The sequence below is a fragment of the Salmo trutta genome, chromosome 27 (assembly GCF_901001165.1).
Source record: "Salmo trutta chromosome 27, fSalTru1.1, whole genome shotgun sequence".
Lineage (NCBI taxonomy): Eukaryota > Metazoa > Chordata > Actinopteri > Salmoniformes > Salmonidae > Salmo > Salmo trutta.
This window is the reverse complement of record NC_042983.1, coordinates 22,663,961-22,684,460: the sequence shown is the minus strand read 5'-3', so window position 1 is coordinate 22,684,460 and position 20,500 is coordinate 22,663,961. Positions and strand designations below refer to the sequence as shown.

At 44.4% G+C, this 20,500-nt stretch overlaps 1 protein-coding gene across 6 annotated transcripts in view; it reads right to left on the bottom strand.

Annotated features, from left to right (window-relative positions):
• The window catches only part of LOC115164607 (adhesion G-protein coupled receptor D1), a 67,398-nt gene that overhangs the window by 41,001 nt on the left and 5,897 nt on the right, over window positions 1-20,500 (bottom strand). For all 6 annotated transcript variants that reach the window (XM_029717265.1, XM_029717266.1, XM_029717267.1 and 3 more), the window contains 8 exons: window positions 17,834-18,091; window positions 16,610-16,677; window positions 15,903-16,058; window positions 15,734-15,790; window positions 5,199-5,328; window positions 4,579-4,686; window positions 2,550-2,625; window positions 698-839 (listed from right to left, as the gene is read on the bottom strand). In XM_029717265.1, the coding sequence (XP_029573125.1) occupies window positions 698-839; window positions 2,550-2,625; window positions 4,579-4,686; window positions 5,199-5,328; window positions 15,734-15,790; window positions 15,903-16,058; window positions 16,610-16,677; window positions 17,834-18,091 (995 nt within the window). The remainder of the gene's footprint in view (window positions 1-697; window positions 840-2,549; window positions 2,626-4,578; window positions 4,687-5,198; window positions 5,329-15,733; window positions 15,791-15,902; window positions 16,059-16,609; window positions 16,678-17,833; window positions 18,092-20,500) is intronic.

The following is a 20,500-nucleotide window of genomic DNA, read 5'->3' as shown; positions in this document are numbered from 1 at the left end:
ACAATTGAATGTTTATGGAAAAAGTTTTTGGGAATAAGATGGATGGGATGACTCGATCATTCTTACTCTTTCTGTGTGTTGAAGAAGAGTGTTCTATGGATGGACTTTAGAGCTCTCCATTGCATTTCTGCATTTAGAGGGCTAACAATTGCCATACACGTCTTCTAAGTTAACTTTCATTATGGGTTTCAAATGCATTTCCCATGGAAAGCTGGCAACACTTTCTCCACTAAATCCCTGCCACAAAGCAGAAAGGCAAAAAATATGTTATTCATGAACTCAAATTATCGTTCCTTTAAAAGTACCCAAAGTCTACAGTTCAAATGTCTAGAATCACTTTTGTTTCAATAAAGAGTTTGGGACAAATGAAAACCCAAATATATTTCCTTTTACAATCCTCTTTCCACAAGAAACACAGTTCCCTTCACATACTGTGAGAGAAAACAGCTGAGAATAATCTAAAAATCACACCCTTATTCCTTCTGATAAGGTAAGAATACTGCCCCCAACAACTGTGCTGCTTATTTCAGGAAAACTATTGCTAAGCAGTTTTTCAGCACAATTTCAAGTCCTTCACTAAGACAGAGATGAAAGGTTTCTTATTGCCAGTAAAATGGTAATCCATTGACATAGCTTGGTATTTCAATACACTGGAGTAATCCTAGGTGATGTATATGTGTTGGTGATGTACTCTTACCAGGATATGTGTGAGGACGATCTTGATGAGCGGAGACCCAGACAGGTTGACGGACAGGGCAGGCGATGGCTCCACCTTCAGTGAGATGAGGAAACTGGCCACCTGGATCTTATGGTCTTTGAAATCAGCCGCCTCGTTGATCCTGAGTGAGTGAGTGAGTGAGAGTGGGAGTGGGAGTGGGAGTGGGAGTGGGAGTGGGAGTGGGAGTGGGAGTGAGAGAGTGAGAGTGAGAGTGAGAGAGAGTGAGAGAGTGAGAGAGTGAGAGAGTGAGAGAGAGAGAGAGAGAGAGAGAGATGATACAGAATGTCACTCGAACACCAATAAGATCTCTGCTGGGGTGTTCTATCGACACAGTAGTGTCAGAGAGGGCTCAGAACAGTAGCATGGGAGTGGGACTCTGATACATCTGTCAACGTCATCAATCACAGTGAAAACACAGCATCTCGTCAGGAGCTTTTCTAGTAAGTGACGGTAGGTTGTAGAGGCAACACCCCCATATCATTGTGCAGACGGACATTCTCACCCACTGGGGAGTGAAACACAACCATTATGAACTAACCTCACCATCAATTGTAAAAGAAACGTGTTTATCATTATCATCCGCTTTACGGAGAAACTCGTTTAGAATAAAGTATATTGTTATATGTTGTTGCCGAAGCAGATTAATCCCAATTGCCTTATAACTTATACATATTATATTTAGAGCTGGATTTCTGAAGAGGCAGTCAAAGTTACGTGCCGTATTGAGGGCCACTGTCACGTCCTGACCCTAGTAAGATGTCATTTTCTATAGTAGAGTAGGGCAGGGCGTGACAGGGGGTGTTTTGGGCTGATCTATGTTTTCTATTTCTATGTTTAAGTTCTAGTTTTCTATTTCTATGTTGGGATTGTTTGGGGTTGATCTCTAATTGGAGGCAGCTGATCCTCATTGCCTCTGATTAGAGATCATATTTAAGTAGGGGTTTTCGCATTGTTGTATGTGGGTTATTGTCTTTTTAGTAGTGTGTTGTCCTCTCTGCGTCACGGTTTGTTTTGTCACTTTTAATAAATATGTGGAACTACGAAAACGCTGTATCTTGGTCCACTCCTTCAAACAGCCGTGACAGCCACAATATAGTCAGTCCAACTTATTGAGCATAAAAGACACAATTATGCCATTGATGAAGTCTGCCAGTTACTACATGTTTTAAAGCAAACAAGTTTGTTTAGGCGTATACCACTTAATTACTTTAATCAAATTCCAAGTCATGCAAAGAATAAATGTCACAGCATTATCGAAATACGCATCCCCTATTGATGGGGAAAGAAGTATGGGGTCGAGTTCCTGTATGAAGTTAATGGCAGGGTGTATCAATCAGTGGAGGTTAAGTGGTGAGATGAGAGACAGCCTGGTGGGAGACTGATAAGGACTGGCCCCAGGCATGATCCGTTGTTGACGACAGGAAACAGGGGCGCCACTCCACCAGGGGAGACACACAGGAAGTGATCCTGGCTGACGCTCAGAGCTCTTAGTGCCGTAACATCCCATAGATTATCTGAGATCACTTCTTCTCAATGGCGGTAATTCATAATTGCGCGGCGTGCAAAGTAAACAATTTTGTTTATTCCGTACTTTTCGGACTAGTCTAATTCCAAACAGATGATTCAACAACCTCAAGCCTTTTCAACTAAATGCTTATAAATGAGAATATGACATGACTTTTTGAAGGCCCTGAACTAAGTTTGCTGTCTACTGTACTGTGTTTCGTCAGGATAACTTTATATGATACTAGTAAATGGTTAATAATTCATACATAGAGCATTCCTGTTTGGTATGATCATGGCTCTTTATGTGTCCTCCCATCCCCCTTACCTGGTCCTGAGGGGGCTGATCCCTGTGTAGTAGCTGTGCATGTTGTGGTAGAACACACCCACAATGGTGGTTTGGGCTAAGAGGGAAAGAGGGAGAGAGGGAGGGGAGCGAGAGGGGGAGGGGATAGAGGGAGGGGGGAGGGAAGGAGAGGAGAGAGGGGTCAAAGGTGAAACACAGACCCACAGCAGGGATGAGAATGTGATGAGGCGCTGCTAAAATGCTCACAGGGAGTGGAACTTAATTAACACGGCCTCACTGCCTCAGGTTGGCATTCCCTGACTAATGGGAGAACTGTATGCTCACACACGGGTGAGACGGAGGGTTACCACGGACCACATGTGTGCTGGGAAATGATGCAAGTCACAGTGCCATGACTGAAACAGTACAGCAGGATGCCTGTGGCCTGTTCCTATGCACTACCCCTACCACCCAGTCCCACCTACTGTACAACATGGTAAACAATGACAACTAGAGAGGGATCTGAAGTACTTGAGGGTGAAAGAACCTCCTTTTCATTAAATCAAATCCCCCTCACTGAGTAAGAAAAAAAAAGTATTGAAAATACATAGGCCCATACTTGCATTCTAAATAGTAGGCATGTGAAAATATAAAGTTTAATAGTATGTCAAATTTAGAAAATTGCGTATGCTTTAAATGCCAGGATGTTATACTCATTTCAGCTTTTCATGTAGTAGAATTCACTGCACACTTTTGAAGAAGAGAATCGTCTATCCAGACGTGTGTTTGACAACAGCTGATAATCAGCTGATAATCAGCTGATAATGAGATAAGGGGAGGTGTTGTACCCAAATGAACGAATGGCGGGAATCAACGCAACTGCGCATAAGATGAGGCATTCTCAGGATGGGGGAGCCTAGTATGTTGATATTTTGTACTAAACAGTACGTTCTAAATAGTATGTAGTTCGATTAGAACACATATCATTTAGTAAGTAGTAAGCAAGATAGATTTCAGACACTGCCATTGTATATGAAGGTAACCATTAAGTCAAGGTTTTTAATGTAATGCTCTTTGTATGTAATGAGTGTAATGCCCCTTACCAGACCCTTTGAGAGATCAGCTGGTGGCCAGTTTGCCTTTAGGCATAATACATCTGCAACTTTTTATTCATACTTGTAAGTATCTCAGTCCAAGTATCTCAGTGCACTTAATTGGCTTATAAAAGCTCCACTTGCTGCCTTTAATATAGTATACCATGTGTCAGGATGCACAATGTTACATTAACTCAATCTAGGAGCTTAGGTTGTCAGCAGTAACATTTATATTCCATTTCTGATAATGGTACTTCAATAGATTATTTAAATGATTGTTCTAAATGTTAGTGTAGCAACACAGTGCGTTTGGGGGCCAACACCGTGCGTTTGGGGGCCAGGTGGAGCCAAGTGGATCTGACCCGAACACAAGTCAAACAAACACAGTTTTAATACTGCCATAATTACTGCCTAACCAGCACTCACAGCACGCACTGAGCAGATAAGAGTGAGCTAAGCAACTAAATTAGTTCACTGTGAGTTGAGGGGTTTCTTTTTAATTGACAGTAAAGTGAATGACAAGTCTCCTTCTCTCTGACTCTCTCTGGTGTGTCTAAAGTAGTCACTGATACATCTATTCATAAAAGTAATACAGCACTGTAGCTGTACTCCTGTACTTTAAAGCATCACGAGCAGTCCCACGGTGGCTCTCTCACACACTATCTTCTTCTGTGTTAAAGATCTTTAATCCTATCATCATAAAAAACTACTGCCCAATAACAAGGGCTTCCCAGTTGGGCAACTTTCTCTTGGCAGAAACAGTGTGCAGATCTAATGAGAAGTATTTATTCAAATTCAATCCAAGGAAGCTGTGTGCTGAGGAGGAGTAAGAGCCGGACATAAAAGAAAGATGAGCCTATGCTATATTCTAGCAGTGTAATATGCAAGACAAAATAGGAATTACTTTGAGAGAGTAAGTATGTAAATGTATTGTATGTTCGTAGAAAAAGAGTGAAATGGGATGTAAAGGAACTCACACTGCATGGTGAACGCCTCGCCAGGCACTGAGATGTAGTTCTTTCCTTGCGTGGGGAAGCGGTAGAGTGGAAGATTGTAGTTCTGTGGGATCTTCATTAGAGAGTAATCTGTTCGGGTCAGAGGTTAGAAACAGAGAGGGACAACTGCGAGTGGTTAACGAACTCCAACACCAGGCCTGGAGGGTTCTGGGAGCCAAAGGCACAGTGTTATCTGCTGGTGATGATGATTTATGTGCAGATCAAAGATTTGACTTAGCCCCTGGGAGAGAGACGAGTCAAGCTTGTCTACAGGCAAACAAAAATATTGTGCACAAATGGGGTCTGTGGAAGGATCATGGTTATCTAAGCTTTTGGGGAACCCAGGAAATGCAAACTTGTAGTGTATTCAAGGGTTTGAAAATGCTTCTAAATTTCCACTTTAAAATGTCAAACTTGATTTGCCCTAAAGAAAAATGTAACAACCCATACACAAATGTGTAATTAATTATACTCCACAAAATAAATTAAGATTAAGATCCTACATCTGTAGGGTCTCTAACACTCTTTTTACAGTTAGACACTGCAGTGTGTCAGTACAGTACAGTCAGGACTGGAGAGAGTTGAGTCACCATGGTACTGACCTGCTACAAAGGACTTTCCTCCCAATGAGATGAGAGAGTCAGGGCTGGGTCTGGACTCCAGGCTGGACACCATCTGGACCAACACTTTGTCCACTGTCTCAATCAGCCCACTGACCACAGGGGTGGACTCCTGCTCCGAACGGTCCAGTAACAACATTCACACTCACAGAGATACACTGACAACTTTTGGTTTTTGAGAGTTGGTAAATTATCATTGACATAGACCATAAAACCAAGTAGTTACTGTACATGCTTTAAGAGTGTTATCAGCTGGGAGTGGGACTATATATACACAGAGGTGGGACAAAGTCACTATTATTCAAGTCACAAGCAAGTCTCACGTCACAAGGTCCGAGTCTCAAGTCGAGTCCCAAATAGAATGGGTTGAGTCTCGAGTCAAGTACAAGTTGTGCATTCTAAGAGCAAGACAAGTCAAGCCGAGTCACAAGTTTTCAAATCAATTCTCAAGTCAAGTAAAAAAACATTTTACATACATTTTTACATTTTAGTCATTTAGCAGATGCTCTTATCCAGAGCGACTTACAGTAGTGAATGCATACATTTCATTAAAAAAATTCTCCATACTGTAAGTAAAAAAACGATTTATACATGCAAACTGAGACATTGGGACTATAATGTTCCATCTGACATTTTTGACATAATAGATCTTTAGACGGTTATTCATATGTCTGTGTGTAATGAACATGAGGGGAAACAGAGAGCTGGTTTCAAGCGCAGGGCGCAGCAGGTGTTTATTGTAAAGGACCACAGGAGGAGGCAGGTAGCTGGATCCAGGGGCAGGCAGAAGGTCATACACAGGAGGTCCAAAAGGCAACAGTACAGGCAGGGAAAAGGCTAGTAACGTCATCCGGGAGATCAGGCAAGAGGTTGATGACAGGAAATCCGATAGGCTAAGGTACAGGCAGGGAATAGGCAAAAGGCGTCGTTAGTGAGGCAGGCAAAAACTATCATATAGGCGTAAATGACGGGAAAAACAGAGCTCCGAAGAGAAGTGTGTCAAAAACAAACAATACCTCACAAAGATGGGGTGCAAAGAACTGAACAAAATAGTGTGTGATAATGACATACAAGCGTGTGAACAGGTGATCAGAATTCGGTTGATTGGGATCTGGATAGTGAGCTGCATTCAGGGGATCTATGTGTCTGAGAGTGTGAGTTGTAAGCAGACGTTACACTATGAAGTTAGATTTTTAAAATAGTTAATTTTAAGTGAAAAACTTGAATGTTCTATCTGCATAAACCCATTTGAACTTGGTGCTATAAGGTTCTATCTGCAATCCAATCACAAGCCTGAACAATACAGTCAATAACAACTAGGGATATCATCAGACCCGGCTCGAGGATGACATGCCTGAGGGAGCATTTTAAATTTTACACGTCAATAACCATTGTTTTATATAATAACAGAAGAAAGATATGTGCCCCACTATGAAATACTGGACAACTGTACCCGAAATGCAGCGTAGCTGCCATAGACCTACACATAATTTGCGCACAGAACAGCTCGACACGATGAGCACCACTAGGCTATCAAAGATTCTTATAGGCTTCATTCATAGCTTAAACCTCAATCAGTACAACTATAGGCTACATTTCTGTTGAATTTGTGACACTATGCAATGAGCGGAACCTACAGTAAGCAATCTTTTCTGTGGGCGTGTTTCAGAAAAGCTAACTAAATCAAACAAAGTGCAGATTTTATATTCATAGCTGATGTGACATTTTCTACATGACAACACCCAATTTGAATCTGCCACGAATAAGAGTAAATGGCCATTCAGAGGGCAACACACACACACTATAGGAAGAGAGCAGAGCGATAAAGTAGGCTGTGTCGTTTTCACTTTTACAGTAGCCTATCACACAATGACTGTAATGCAAATGAATGATAAGAGTGAACATTTACCTACTTCTTTTAGTAGGCTACACACAGTATTGGTCCTATACTACTGCGACATACAAAATGTACAAAAATGTAGGCCTATCTGAAATGCAGCCATATACACAACAACTGTTTGCCTACAGTGATGTTGAAGAGAAGCCCCATGAAGACTTATCGCCCAAGATGAGCTCATTAAAAAAGCACACACTTTAACCATCGATTCAGGACCATGGACAAAAGGCTACCGCCAGTCAGTGAGATGAAATTATGCAATGCCAATTTCAGCATCCCCGAAGTGGACAACAAGGACAATAGCAAAAAGCTTTGGAGCGCCTTAAATTACATTTCGGGCAAAAAGGCAAACTCAGCTCCATCAGTCATTGAGCCAGATGGCTCATTCATCTCAAAACCCACTGACATTGCCAATTACTTTAATTATTTTTTTCATTGGCAAGATTAGCAAACGCTGACACTACACATCCAAGTATAATTATGAAAGACAAGCATTGTAATTTTGAATTCCATAAAGTGAGTGTGGAGAGGTGAAAAAATGGTTGTCTATCAACAATGACAAGCCACCGGGGTCTGACAACTTGGATGGAAAATTACTGAGGATAATAGCGGATGATATTGCCACTCCTATTTGACATATGTTCAATCTAAGCCTACTAGAAAGTGTGTGCACTCAGGCTTGGAGGGAAGCAAAATAAATTCCACTACCCTGTAGTAAAGACCCCTTTACTGTTTCAAATATCCGACCAATCACCCTGTTACCAACCCTTAGTAAACGTTTGGAAAAAATGGTATTTTACTGTAAACAAATTGACAACAGACTTTCAGCACACTTATAGGGAAGGAAATTCAACAAGCACTGCACTTAAACAAATGACTGATGATTGGATGAGAGACAATTATGATAAAAAAGATTGTGGGAGCTGTTTTGTTAGACTTCAGTGCGTCTTTTGACATTATCGTTCATAGTTCTGATAGAAAAACATATGCGTTATGGCTTTACACCCCCTGCTATATTGTGGATAAAGAGTTACCAGTCTAATAGAACACAGATGGTGTTCTTTAATGGAAGCCTCGCCAAAATAATCCAGGTTGAATCAGGAATTCCCCAGGGCAGCTGTCTAGGCCCCTTACATTTTTCAATATTTACTAATGACATGCCACTGGCTTTGAGTAAAGCCAGAGTGTCTATGTTAGCGGATGACTCAACACTATACATGTCAGCTACTACAGAGAGTGAAATCACTGTAACACTTAAAGAGCTGCAGTTAGTTTCAGAATGGGTGGCAAGGAATAAGCAAGTCCTAAATATTTCAAAAACTAAAAGCATTGTACTTGGGACAAATCATTCACTAAACCCTAAACCTCAACTAAAACTTGTAATAAATAATGTGAAATTGAGCAAGTTGAGGTGACTAAACTGCTTGGAGTAACCCTGGATTGTAAACTGTCATGGCAAAACACATTGATACAACAGTAGTTAAGATGGGGAGAAGTCTGTCCATAATGAAGCGCTGCTCTGCCTTTTTAACAACACTATCAACAAGGCAGGTCCTACAGGCCCTAGTTTTGTCGCACCTTGACTGTTGTTCAGTCGTGTGGTCAGGTGCCACAAAGAGGGACCTCGGAAAATTACAATTAGCTCAGAACAGGGCAGACCTTAAATGTACACAGAGAGCTAACATTAATAATATGCATGTAAATCTCTCATGGTTCTGTCACACCCTGACCTGAGAGAGACGGTTTATTTCTCTATGTTGTTAGGTCAGGGTGTGGGGTGGGCATTCTATGGTTTATATTTCTATGTTTTGGCCAGGTATGGTTTCCAATCAGAGGCAGCTGCCTATCGTTGTCTCTGATTGGGAACCATACTTAGGCAGCCCTTTCCTTCCTTGAGTTGTGGGACCTTATTTTTGTACTGCTGTGTAAAGCCTGCAAGACATGACGGTTGTGTTCCATTGTTTATTATTTTGTTTAAGTGTTCAGAGTTCAAATAAATATCAAGATGAACACATACCACGCTGCACCTTGGTCTACTCCTTTTGATTGTTACAGAAGATCCCACCACCAAAGGACCAAGCAGCGTGGGCAGGATGACTGGACCTGGGAGGAAATCCTGGAGGGGGCAGGAACCTGGACAAGGCCTGGGGAGTATCGCTGTCCGCAAGAGGAGATAGAGGGAGTGAAAGCGGAATGGCGATACTGGGAGGAACAGGCAAGGCAACAACGGAAGCCCGAGAGGCAGTGCCCCAAAACATTTTTGGGGGGGTACACGGGGAGATTGGCGAAGTCGGGGTTGAGACCTGAGCCAACTCCCCGTGCTTACCGTGGGGAGCGAGTGACAATGCGGTGATGCGCATTGTGTCTCCATGGCCCGGAGCCTGTAGGGATGATCCATGGCACGAAGCCTCCAGTGATAATCCATGGCCTGGAGCCTGTAGGGATAATCCATGGCAAGAAACCCGTAGGGGTGATCCATGGCCCAGAGCCTGTAGAGATGATCCATGGCATGAAGCCTCCAGTGATAATCCATGGCCCGGAGCCTCCAGTGATAATCCATGGCACAAAGCCTCCAGTGATGATCCATGGCGCGGAACCTGTAGTGATGATCCATGGCACGGAGCCTGCAGCGACGGTCCCCAGTCCGGAACCTACAGTGACGCTCTCCAGTCCGGAGCCTCCAGCGATGTTCCTCAGTCCGGAGCCTCCAGCGACGCTCCCCAGTCCGGAGCCTCCAGCGACGCTCCCCAGTCCGGAGCCTGGGCCTGCAGCCCAGGGTCTTCAGCGGCGGCCTGCAGCCCAGGGTCTTCAGCGGCGGCCTGCAGCCCAGGGTCTTCAGCGGCGGCCTGCAGCCCAGGGTCTTCAACGGCGGCCTGCAGCCCAGAGTCTTCAACGGCGGCCTGCAGCCCAGAGTCTTCAACGGCGGCCTGCAGCCCAGAGTCTTCGGCAGTTCAGTGCCTCCGGCGATGATCCACGGTCTGGTTCCTCCGGCGACACAGAAGCGGGGGGATCAGCGGGCGGGGTGGGGGCTACACCCCAAACCAGAGCCGCCGCCAAGTATAGATGCCCACCCGGACCCTCCCCTATAGGTTCAGGTTTGCGGCCGGGAGTGTGCACCTTTGGGGGGGTACTGTCACGCCCTGACCTGAGAGAGACGGTTTATTTCTCTATGTTGTTAGGTCAGGGTGTGGGGTGGGCATTCTATGGTTTATATTTCTATGTTTTGGCCAGGTATGGTTTCCAATCAGAGGCAGCTGCCTATCGTTGTCTCTGATTGGGAACCATACTTAGGCAGCCCTTTCCTTCCTTGAGTTGTGGGACCTTATTTTTGTACTGCTGTGTAAAGCCTGCAAGACATGACGGTCGTGTTCCATTGTTTATTATTTTGTTTAAGTGTTCAGAGTTCAAATAAATATCAAGATGAACACATACCACGCTGCACCTTGGTCTACTCCTTTTGTCGATCGTTACAGGTTCAAAGTGGAGGAGAAATTGACTTCATCACTACTTGTTTTTGTAAGAAGTGTTGACAAGCTGAATGTACCGAGCTGTCTGTTTAAACTACTAGCACACAGTTCGGACACCCATGCATACCCCACAAGACACCAAAAGTCTCTTCACAATCCCCAAGTCAAGAACAGACTATGGGAGTTGCAGGGTACTACATAGAGCCATGGCTACCTGGAACTCTATTCCCCATCAGGTAACTGATGCAAGCAGAAGAATCAGATTTTTTTTAAATAGAAAAATACATCTTATGAAACAGCGGGGACTGTGAAGAGACACACACAGGCATAGACAGACATACACATGATAAGATACGCACTCTACATACATGTACACATGGATTTTGTATTGCATATATGTGGTAGTAGAGTAGTGGCCTGAGAGAACACAATGTGTTGTGAAAAGTGTTATTTTTTTATTGTATACAACTGCCTTAATGTTGCTGGACCCCAGGATCCTTAATAAATACAAATAGGAGCACCATGCCAGGGCTCACCTCAGAGCACAACCAATAGGCTACATTGGTCATTGTCCCTATACCCATAAAATAATGCAGAGCTGAATATATCTATAAATAGCAATTAGACGCGCAAAAGCAAGCACACATTAAGAATCAATTTGAAATTTAACATGCATCGAAGAAAAAAGCAAAGGCCAAAAAAACTACACATTACAATATAAAAAACTGCCAAACAACCAGGCATGAGGGAAAAACAATTAATTTCATATTCTGGCATGGCGTCCAGGGCCATAAAGGCTGTATCTTACCATTTAGAAGAGCTGCAGCTTCCTCAATGATGTGTTGCACCTTATGAGAAGTTTGATTCCCTTCTCCTTCCTGGAGAAATATACTTGTCAGGTCCCTCTCAAATGCCAGCTGGACAAGCTGGGCTTTTCGTTGATGTAACATACTGCGTCTGTGTTAACTGAATATGTTCTTCAGGGTGGAGAAAGTGCCAAACGTAGATGCCACCAAATGTTAATCCATGATTCAGTGCCAACAGCAGTCAGCACTGCTGACAAAGACCCGCCATATCTTTGAAGAACACTGAGTGGGGTCCATTTGTTGTTGTTGGCTGCAGTTGCGATTTCACTTTGCAAGAATTTCTGACTCACAATAAACTCTGTTTTGGTTAGATCCAACAATGGCTTGGTATTGCTCACATCCCAAACGTTTGGGCTCTCGAGATCAATGGCACACAGAGCTTCCACCCGTTGACTATTTAATTGTGATGACATTTCTCCCAGCACGGCATCCAATGAGCTGAAAAACAGTATTTTACACTCCCTCATTATGCTGGTCCACAGTGCTTTACAACTACTGTACATATTGTACTCTTGCAGAGTTTTACTCATGAGTCTCAGTCGTTTGCTTGGAGCTGGTGTGCTCGTGCCCTCCAGGCATGTCTCCCAAAGCTTTTCAAATTCCCATCGCAGGTTTTCAATGCATCCATACGTACAGTGTGGACAAGTTTGGCACTGGTGTGTAGATCAGTAGCTTCAAACTGCAGTAACTTGTTAGGAGGGTCGAGGAACCCCAGGATTTTGTGAGTCATGTTAGGAATAAACTTAAGCTTGGCTCTGTCACTGCTTTCAATAAGCCTGTGGCCTCAAGTCTCACATCTGTGCCATATGTGCAAGTAGATTCGATTTTATCGAGCACAATTTCAAAATGACTGACACTGTGGCGAGATGGCCAGTCCAAGTAATTTCAGTTTTTCCCCAGTGTACTATGCAGTACTATGGGCTCACGAGTGGCACAGCGGTCTAAGGCACTGCATCTCAGTGGTACAGGTATCACTACAGACCCTGGTTCGAACCTGGGCTATTTCACAACTGGCCGTGATTGGGAGTCCCATATGGCAGCGCACAATTGGCCCAGTGTCGTCCGGGTTAGGGTTTGGCCCGGGTAGGCCGTCATTGTAAATAAGAATTTGTTCTAAACTGACTTGCCTAGTTAAATAAAACAATTAAATAAAAAGCTACTGTGTGTTTCCTAAAGAAGGTACACACATTGAAAAAGTCCTCTATCAAATCTTCAGATGACATAAGGTGCACCACAACCAAACGTAGACCTTGAACCAGGCGCTACGAAAGGCCCGCTTTCTCCCACTGAAAATGTGCATCGGGTAAGTGTCAAGACAAACCTGTGCTGGCTCCTCATCACTAAGGTTGTCAGGTGCTAGTGGCTGGGGTAACGGAGGTGCAGGTGTTTGTTGTGATGTTACGCTGGTGCTAGGCCATGGCTCTTCTCCATCTAGTTGGTCAGCAGGCAGCGTGGGGGATGGGTGGGTACTGCATTTGCTTCTAGGCTCCTCAACCTCGGTGGTCGGGCTAGCAGGCTGCTCGGTGAGCTCAGCATCGGTCTCGACATGGGGGTCCTCATTTTTTGTTGCTCTTGGCAGTGCCCAGCCATTTTCAGATATCCATTCTTAGCGTACTAGCTATAATTATTCAGTGTGCCACTACCAAAACATAATGAAGCTAGCTGTAGTTGTCTGCAATAGTGAACAACCTTTTTCCCTCTGTGAGAAAAGAAACTGTCAATTTGACCCTGCCCTGGGATCCATGAGCTTCCTAAACAAGGTAATTAAGGCGGTACCTTATGACATTGTATGGCTATATAGGTGCCCAATCAGAATGCCTTTTTGGATTTTAACTACAAAATATTACATTATTAAATCCCCCATTCCTCCCCCCTCCTCAGATCATGAGCACACATCGGCATATAGCACCCCTACTTCCCGTGGCTATGGAGGCTAACGGTGCTGCAGCAACCCCTGATAAAATACAAATGGTAGGCTATATGTAGCCTATTAAAATAATATTTTTCCCATTCAGTTTCACACTCGCGACCCCCCCAAAACCTTCTCACTAGGCTTGCTCACCTGACCTGCAATGATTGACCGCTTGCTGATCCAATCAGAGAGCCGAGTGTGTGTTTCACTAGCCAATCTATTTTCTTGCAAGTGCCATACCGTCTCTGGCTGCGTGGAGAATAGCCTAAGCCAAGGAGACTCTATGCCACCAAATTAGTGACAAAATGTTGCAGATAATATCATGTCATCAGTCTCAAGTCAAAGTTGAGCCTCAAGTCTTGAGGCTGCAAGTCAAAGTCAAGTCTCAAGTTATTTTATTTTCTATCAAGTCGAGTCTCAATTCATCAATTTTGTGACTCGGAGTCAGACTCGAGTCCAAGTCATGTGACTTGAGTCCACACCTCCAGCTTGGTCTCATAGTTAATGTATCTGACACTCAAATTAGTATGCTATGCTGTGTTTGGTATGGTTACATAAAACAGAAAGTTACTTAAGACAAAGAACAAAAGGAGGGTGACTGGTCAGGGTGGATGGGTAGCATATAACACAAACGTCTAGCAACCCAATGGTTGCGTGTTCAAATCTCATCACGGACAACGTTCTCATTTTAGCTAATTAGAAACTTTGCTACTAAACTCAGCAAAAAACAAAACGTCCTCTCACTGTCAACTGCATTTATTTTCAGCAAACTTAGCATGTGTAAATATTTGTATGAACATAACAAGATTCAACAACTGAGACATAAACTGAAGAAGTTCCACAGATATGTGACTAACAGAAATTGAATAATGTGTCCCTGAACAAAGGGGGAGGGTCAAAATCAAAAGTAACAGTCAGTATCTGGTGTGGCCACCAGCTGCATTAAGTACTGCAGTGCATCTCCTCCTCATGGACTGTACCAGATTTGCCTGTTCTTGCTGTGAGATGTTACCCCACTCTAACACCAAGGCACCTGTAAGTTCCCGGACATTTCTGTGGGGAATGGCCCTAGCCCTCACCCTCCGATCCAACAGGTCCCAGACATGCTCAATGGGATTGAGATCCGGGCTCTTCGCTGGCCATGGCAAAACACTGACATTCCTGTCTTGCAGGAAATCATGCACAGAACGAGCAGTATGGCTGGTGGCACTGTCATGCTAGAGGGTCATGTCAGGATGAGCCTGCAGGAAGGGTACCACATGAGGGAGGAGGATGTCTTCCCGGTAACGCACAGTGTTGAGATTGCCTGCAATGACAACAAGCTGTACCGATCCTGTGCAGGTGTTGTTACACGTGGTCTGCCACTGCGAGGACAATCAGCTGTCCGCCCTGTCTCCCTGTAGCGTTGTCTTAGGCATCTCACAGTACGGACATTGCAATTTATTACCCTGGCCACATGTGCAGTCCTCATGCCTTCTTGCAGCATTGCTAAGGCATGTTCACGCAGATGAGCAGGGACCCTGGGCATCTTTCTTTTGGTGTTTTTCCAGAGTCATTAGAAAGGCCTCTTTATTGTCCTAAATTTTCATAACTGTGATCTGAATAGCCTACCGTCTGTAAGATGTTAGTGTCTTAACGACCGTTCCACAGGTGCATGTTCATTAATTGTTTATGGTTCACTGAACAAGCATGGGAAACAGTGTTTAAACCCTTTACAATGAAGATCTGTGAAGTTATTTGGATTTTTACGAATTATCTTTGAAAGACAGGGTCCTGAAAAAGGGACGTTTCTTTTTTTGCTGAGTTTACTTACTATTTTTTTAGCTATTTTGCAACTACTTAGCATGTTAGCTAATCCTTCCCCTAACCCTAACTTTAACCTAACTCCTAACCGTAGTCTAGCCTAGCTAACTCTAGCCACCTAGCTATTGTTAGTATGAGCCACCTAACCACCTTGCTAAAATAAAAAAAATTCATAACATATTGTACATTTACTATGTTACATCTACCCCTGGGTCCAGGTTGCAGCTAGTACACCTCTGATATACACTGTATTAACTGGCGTCTGACTTAATTTTTATGATGCTCTACCACATCCAAGTCTATTGTTTTTATGCACTAAGACCATCTGGTTCAGCTTGCTTATATGAAAACAAGCGTGTTTGTTCAGTATCTACATAACATTGAAATCACAAACTCGCTCATTCCTGTGTTCGCACATGTTAGTGTTGAAAGATTTAGAGCCAGAATGAATGTGATCATATTCACAGTTTAGTATCATATAGCTGGTTTACTGTAAACCCATATTTGCCTTTATCCTGTCAAATATTGACTTTCACACAGTGATTTCACAGAGATATCATGAGCTCATTTACCTCATCCTCTCGAGCCACTTCAGAAGACAGCACTTCCCCCACACTCTTCAGAAAGGCCTGGGTGGGACACAACATCATGGGTCTGTGACCTGATACAAACTGTTACAACATACTTTGATGTGTGTGTGTGTGTATATGACTGTACATACTTCTATCCTTGTTAAAGTACCTGTGTGAGGTTATTGGCAGTGTCTTGGGGGATGGTCTTGTTGGGCAGGCTGAATGGCAGAAACTCCAGGAAGCCTTGCATGGGCAGAGGGTCCTGGGAGCTGTGGATCTCCTCACTCAGCTTGGTGGTGATAGAATAGGACACATCTGTGACTCGCTGGGGGGGGGGGGGGGGGGGGAAGCACCATGCATTAAAACAGATTTTATTCTCTAAAGATACTCTCCCAAGACCAGAATGGGACCAATATACACAGGACACGTTACTTAACCATTACCCTATCCAGTTAGAACTCTTTCTGGCTAATGTCTGCTGTAAAAGTGTGCTGCTTATTTTCCAGCTTCATGCCCTACAGGGACCCATTTTGTGCTGTTTTGAACAGCTGTCTCTGCTTTCGCCACTCTACGCCCACAACTGCCGTTTAATAAACAGAAGAGGTTCATTCACGTGCTCTCAATATCCCTTTTTCCATGCAATTCCTGTCTTAAAGGAAAACAATAGTTCCATAAGGAATGAATTGTTTGTTTGTGTTGGTGGCAGTTCAATCACCAGGCTTCAACCTCATTTCCTGTGAGGCTGCCGTGTGTCTGTTCTAGTTGTAAACCCTGAAAACCATTTCAAATATCCAAGACATGCACATTCCTATGGTGAGAGGTCAAGATGGGCACAAAATGTATTATCTGTATAAATCTCCAAAGTTGAGAACTCACCGGTGTTTGTGTCGTAGAGGAGACTTCTTTAGGAACACTTGCTGTGGTAGGATAAGTCCAAGCATCACCTAGTTGGAGAAATATATGAGACCCATTCGACCCTTCCACCTGTCATCTATAGGAACACTATCTACATGCCAAATGGATTGCTTAGAGAAGAGCTGGATTTGTTCAGGTCCCAAAGATTGATGATTCCTTGCTACGTGTCTGATGATGGTTGAACCTCCCCCAGCCAGGGAATGATGAAAAGAAGTGCTGTGTGATTGTACCTGCTCTTTATATAATCAACCACCTAATACATCATATAGGTACTGTACAAGCCAAAGAGATGTTGGAAGGAAGTTATGAAATCACGCTGTCTGTAAATATCACTAGGTGCACACAGCAACACTAAATTACCATATATGGTTTTACATTAGGACCATCCCTTCCAACAGTCAGCTCTTCTTTAGTCCCATTCATTCTCTACAGGTGTAAAATTATAAAATGCCTTCTATTACCATGACAACTTTGTTGTTTATGTCTGTTATGTCTGGGGGGAAAACAGCACTGAGACCACCTGAATCTTTCAACATAACCACCTGAATCCTTCACAATGGGTCTAGTTATTAGACAAAGCCTCAGGGAATTGGTGCCCACACCCACATTATTAGTATTTTCCATAAGCATGACTAGTGATTCATAAATTTTTACCAGCAGACACAGTTCACCATGATCTGAATAACACTTCTAGGACTATACAGAGGTCATTGTCCATTCCTTTTGAGTTTTTAGAACCACCCAAGATGAATCAAAGAAGCAATGAAAAAGGTCATGTATTATTTTTATTTTTTTACATCAGTTTAGTCCCCTAATTTAAAACCAACGTGTTTGGCCTATACTGGACACTTAGTAACAGTACAGGGCCCTTATCAGATGAAATGCTTATATATGGTAAAAATATGTGAGACCCATATAAGGTGGAAGATTGTGAAACAATTTTATGGTAGACGTATGTGAGATGATTTTAAGATGGGTAGGATTTGTACAGTTTAATATCTTGTCGTGTCTTCCATGCGTCAGTACTATGGATGGAATGTCTATGGAAATGACCAAGATGGAAATTGCTTTTGAACCCCTTTCTCCTCACATCCGTCCAGGGGAAATTGTGAACATAGCGAACATTTCACATCACGGAAAAAAAGAGTGGAACAAATTCAGACTGACACTGACATGTGATCTTACCTATGGCAGCCTTGTAGTACATAAGGATCTCCTCTGGTGACAGAGCCCTCTCCCAGATGATAAACTCATCAAAGGCTCCTGTCAAATGGTGTCCATAGGACTGGTCATTTCCTGTCCCAATGACCAGGTCAGGGTAAGGGTCTCCATAGTTCATGGACACATTGCCAGTGGGGTCACTGGTGTTGAATGTCCCATTGATGTAGATGTTGAGACCATCCTTCAGGGTCCAGGTGAACAGAATGTGGGTCCAGAAGGGCCCTGAAAGGGAAGAGAGAAGCGGAAGAAATCATAATCATGACCACCCTGCATCTCAGGAAAGTAAAGGGCTTCTTTATTGGGCTTAGACAATTTATGTTTTGCATGAAATGTAGCAAAGTTCACCTAATATTTGTTCTACTCTTGTATGTGGGTATTATATCCTACAGTAAGTCAGACAACTGTGCTTTTCCACTAATATCCGCCCAAAATGTCCCCATGTTCCACTACACTACAAAAAGGTGCTATCTAGATCCTAAAGGGTTCTTCGGCTGTCCCCATAGGAAAACCCCTTGAAGGCCCCTTTTGAGTTCCAGGTAGAACCCTTTTGAGTACCATGTAGAACCATTTACACAGAGGGTTCTACATGGATCCCAAAAGAGTGCTACCTGTAGCCAAAAATTGTTATTCTATGGGGACAGATGAAGAACCTATTTGGAACCCTTTTTTCTAAGAGTGCAGCCATTCAGTCAGCACCTCCATTCTATCCCTCCAAATGGTTTCAATAGACTCCTCCAAAGAGGAAATAACATATTGTAACGGCGTTCGTTGGAAGGAGTGGACCAAAGCGCAGCGTGGTAAGTGCTCATGATTTATTAAACAAAGAAACACTCGAACAAAAATAACAAAACGAAAAGCCAACAGTTCCGTCAGGTACAAAAACAAAACAACTACCCACAAACACAGGTGGGAAAAAGGCTGCCTGAGTATGATTCCCAATCAGAGACAATGATAGACAGCTGCCTTTGATTGGAAACCATACTCGGCCAAAACAAAGAAATAGAATGCATAGAATGCCCATCCCACACCTAACCGCGTGACAGTACCCCCCCCCCCCCCCCCCCCAAGGTGCGGACTCCCGGCCGCAAACCTGAACCTATAAGGGAGGGTCCGGGTGGGCATCCAATCTTGGTGGCGGCTCCGGTTCAGGGCGTAGCCCCTGCTCCGCCAGCTGATCCCTGCTCTTTTGTATCACCGGACGGTGGATCGTCGTGGGAGGAACCGGACCGTGGATCATCGCCGGAGGTTCCGGACTGCCGACCGCCGCTGGAGGCTCTGGACTGGGGGATGTCGCTGGAGGCTCCGGACTGGGGGACGTCGCTGGAGGCTCCGGACTGGGGACGTCGCTGGAGGCTCTGGACTGGGGGACATCGCTGGAGGCCCCCGACTGGGGGACGTCTCAGGAGGCTCCGGACTGGGGGCCGTCTCAGGAGTTTCCGGACTGGGGGCCATCTCAGGAGGTTCCGGACTGGGAACTCTCGCCGGAAGCTCTGGACTGGGAACTGTCGCCGGAAGCTCTGGACTGGGAAGGCGCACTGGAGGCTCGATGCGTGGGGCTGGCAAAGGTGACGCCAGACTGGTAACACGCACCTCAGGGCGAGTATGGAGAGCAGGAACAGGACACACCGGACTGGGCAGGCGCACTGAAGGCCTAGTGTGTGGAGCTGGGACAGGTGGCACCAGACTGGTGACACACATTTCAGGGCGAATGCGAGGAGCAGGCACAGGATGTACCAGGCTGTTGAGATGTACTGGAGACCTGGTGCGTATAGCCGGTATCAATTGTTCTGGAACTTCAACACACTTCTCAGGACGAGTACGGGGAGCTGACTCAGGTGGCACCAAACTGACAACATGTTCCTTTGGGAAAAATTTGTGCATCCTCCACCAACTCAACAACTCTTCCATTTCTCTCTTCTCCAAATTCTCCCTCTTCTCCCGGATTGGCTCTGGTTCACTCCTCGGCTCCGCCGACTGCTCCATGTGCCCCCCCCCCCCAATTTTTTTTATTGGGGTTTCTGTGGCCGTCCATCCTGACTTTGTAGCTGTCCCTCCTTCGCTGCTTCCGCCTGCTTCCCGGCAGGCTCTTTTCTCCTGCCACTATTTCATCCCAAGCCCCGGATATACTCCTCCTAATCTCCTCATAAGACCAGGATGCCATTACCTCCTGGGTACACTGCTTGGTCCTGTGTTGGTGGGTAGTTCTGTAACAGCGTTCGTCGGAAGGAGTGGACCAAAGCGCAGCGTGGTAAGAGCTCATGATTTATTAAACAAAGAAACACTCGAACAAAAATAACAAAACGAAAAGCCAACAGTTCCGTCAGGTACAAATACAAAACAGAAAACAACTACCCACAAACACAGGTGAGAAAAAGGCTGCCTAAGTATGATTCCCAATCAGAGACAACGATAGACAGCTGCCTCTGATTGGAAACCATACTCGGCCAAAACAAAGAAATAGAATGCCCACCCCACACCCTGACCTAACCAAATAGAGAAAAAACACCGCTCTCTAAGGTCAGGGCGTGACACATATCCAGTTCTTCTAAAGGTAAGCGGACAATAAAGAGAATCCCAAAATATATTCACTGTGAACATTTCCACCAGTGGAGGCTGGCTCAGAGTGCCAAC